Source organism: Phaseolus vulgaris, chromosome 5 (assembly GCF_051622355.1).
Source record: "Phaseolus vulgaris cultivar YP4 chromosome 5, ASM5162235v1, whole genome shotgun sequence".
NCBI lineage: Eukaryota > Viridiplantae > Streptophyta > Magnoliopsida > Fabales > Fabaceae > Phaseolus > Phaseolus vulgaris.
In genome coordinates, this window is record NC_143502.1 from 26,399,133 (window position 1) to 26,401,847 (window position 2,715).

The 2,715-nt window shown below is 37.9% G+C and overlaps 1 protein-coding gene across 1 annotated transcript; it reads right to left on the bottom strand.

Moving 5' to 3' along the window:
• Positions 1–236: 236 nt before the first annotated feature.
• LOC150027545 (uncharacterized) lies at positions 237–1,619 on the bottom strand. Its single transcript, XM_090302908.1, has one exon. It carries the CDS (start codon positions 1,500–1,502, stop codon positions 237–239), a length of 1,266 nt encoding a protein of 421 aa, XP_090159034.1. The 5' UTR covers positions 1,503–1,619.
• Positions 1,620–2,715: the final 1,096 nt, after the last annotated feature.

Below are 2,715 nucleotides of genomic sequence, written 5' to 3' on the forward strand. Positions count from 1 at the left end.
ATTAGAGAATATATCTTCAAATTCACTCAAAAGATTTTTAATTTGAGGAGGTAGACTCATGGGTTCATGATTTGTCGCAGTGCATGTAAGTGTTCCTTTACAAAAGATTAGGCTAGGTTTTTCAACAAGAAGCAAATTTTCCAAGGCATTTTCAAAAGGTTTTTCTTGTTGAACAACCTTGTGGGAAGGAACACTCTTCTCCCACACCTTTCTATCCCTAAGGATTTTCTCTTTTTCTAGCGCTCTGTTTTTTTTTTGTTTTCCTCATCCCTCTTATGTTTCATTTGTATTTTGTCTTTTACCACTTGAGAATGTGGTAAAGGACTAAGTACAAACTTCTTATGCTTATGGGTGAAGGAAATCTCGTTAGTTAGACCATCATGCAAGGTTTTCTTATCAAATTGCCATGGTCTACCTAATAAGATATGGCAAGCTTCCATAGGTACTACATCACATAAAACCTTATCTTTGTAGTTACCTATAGAGAACTTGATTTCCACTTCCTTATCTACACTTAGTTCCCCATTCTCATTGATCCATTGTAGTTTGTAAGGTTTGGGATGAGGAACTACTTGTAGATTGAGCTTATCAACCATCCTAGCACTACAACAATTGCAACTAGATCCACTATCCACAATGAGGGAACATATATTTTCTAAAACATTACATCTTGTATGAAAGATGTTCTCCCTTTGTGTTTCTATGGATGTGCTAGGTTGATTGTTGAGGGTTCTCCTAATCATTAACAATTCTCCCTCTAATGGATTTACCCTCTCATCCTCTCCCCCTTCCTCTTCTCTCTCACTTGGCTCATCCTCACCACTAGTGTACTCATCTACACCCTTTAAGAATAAAGACCTTTGGTTTGGGCATTGTGCTTGCACATGCCCTCTTCCAAAGCACTTGGTGTCCCTAGCTCGGATGGGTGGGGTGGAGGTTTCCTTGGCAAGAGGCTTGGTAGTTTCCTTTCGTTTTTCTCTAGATGTGCTACCTTCCTTCTTAGAGTCTTTCTTGGGATAAAAGTTGGAGTATGAACCCACCCTTTGACTTGAAGTTTTGCGCAAATTTTGTTGTTCAACTTTAATGCAAAGTTGAACCAAATCATTCAAGTCTTGATAGGGAAGGAGTTCTACCCTATCTCTTATCTCAAGAGAGAGGCCACTTAGGAATCTTGCTATGGTGGTGTCCTCTTCTTTTCTAATAGATGCTCGCATCATGTAGAGCTCCATTTTCTGCCTATACTCCTCTACACTCATATTCTTTTGTTGGAGTCTTTGGAGCTTGTCCATTAACTCCCTATGGTAGTAGGAGGGTATGTGTCGACGTCTTAGGGCTCCCCTAAGGTCATTCCAATATTCAATGGGAGGTTCCCTATGAAGACATCTATCTCTCTCTAGAGAGGTCCACCAATACATGGCATGTCCTTGGAAGCTAAGGGTGGCTAAGGGTACCTTTCTTTCTTCACTCACCCTATGGCAAGCAAAGAGTTGCAATACTTTCATTTCCCAATCTATATATACCTCTACGTTTTCTTTACCATGGAAATGAGGTAGGTCTACCCTAACCTCCCTTGGGCTCTCTTGCTCCCTTTGCCTATTTCTTCTAGGGGGTGGTTGGCAGTAGTCATTGATTCTAAGGCTTTCCTCCCCTAGAGACTCATTATCTTTGGAGTGAGATGCATGAGTGTGTGATTTTTTTGAAGTTTGAGACTTCTCTTCCTTTGCTCTAGTCAATTCATTGATTTTAGATTCATTCTCCAATTGTCTATATGAAATTAATTGAACATCCTTTGCGAGTTGTTTTAAAAGAGATTTTGAGGACTTCACATCACTTTCAATAGATTTAGAGGAGTGAGAAGACATGACTAAAGCTTTGTATATAGAAATGTTTTACTTTAAGAAAGATGAGGAAAGCTAATGAAGGTAGTTTTCCAGGTAAGAGAGGTGAGTCACAATGGACTACTTAAATACCAAGTCTTTGCGTTAGCCAAAAATTATCTCTCAAGATCTTCACACAAATCTTTCTTTAGGTAAATCAGTTAAAACACAATGAGGAGGTAGAAATCAAATTTTATGCAACAACAACAATGCAAGCTATCTAGCAAATAAAGCAAATTATCAAAGCTTTAAACAAGGCTAAACAAAAACAATTAAGCGAAACTACACAAAAGCAATTGGCGTAGTTAAAGCAATTAACAAATGCTAAGCTAGAAAATTTAAACTAGTCGATCCTAGGTGAGGCTTCTTAGACACTTTGAGCCTTTGAAGACACATTCACCCTCTAATTGCGTGATTAAGCTACTAATTAACAAGAGAATTTGCAAAGAAAATTAAGTTGCACAAATTAAAGTGCACTCCCTTGACTTGTTGTTGATCTTCTTGGTTGTGCCCTTCAAGGTGTATGGTGTATTTTGGTATTGTGTTTGTTGCTACCCCTTTGCCTTGATCCTCTTTGATTTAAGTAATTAAATTCTTCAATACAACACCTATTAAGTAAAGCTAGACTCTCCTCAAGTCAAATCCCACTCAACAAGCACCAATTGATATTAATCCACCAACAAAGCTTAGAGGTCAATTGATAATGTTTTCAAAAACAGTGTCCAAAACCGTCAGTTCCAGCGCCAGAATACACACTTTTCTTGTGTGATTTATCTTTTTTTCTCTATTTCTTTTTTTCAACTTATTCTTTTTTTGTTCTTTTGCTAACACCTCAAAC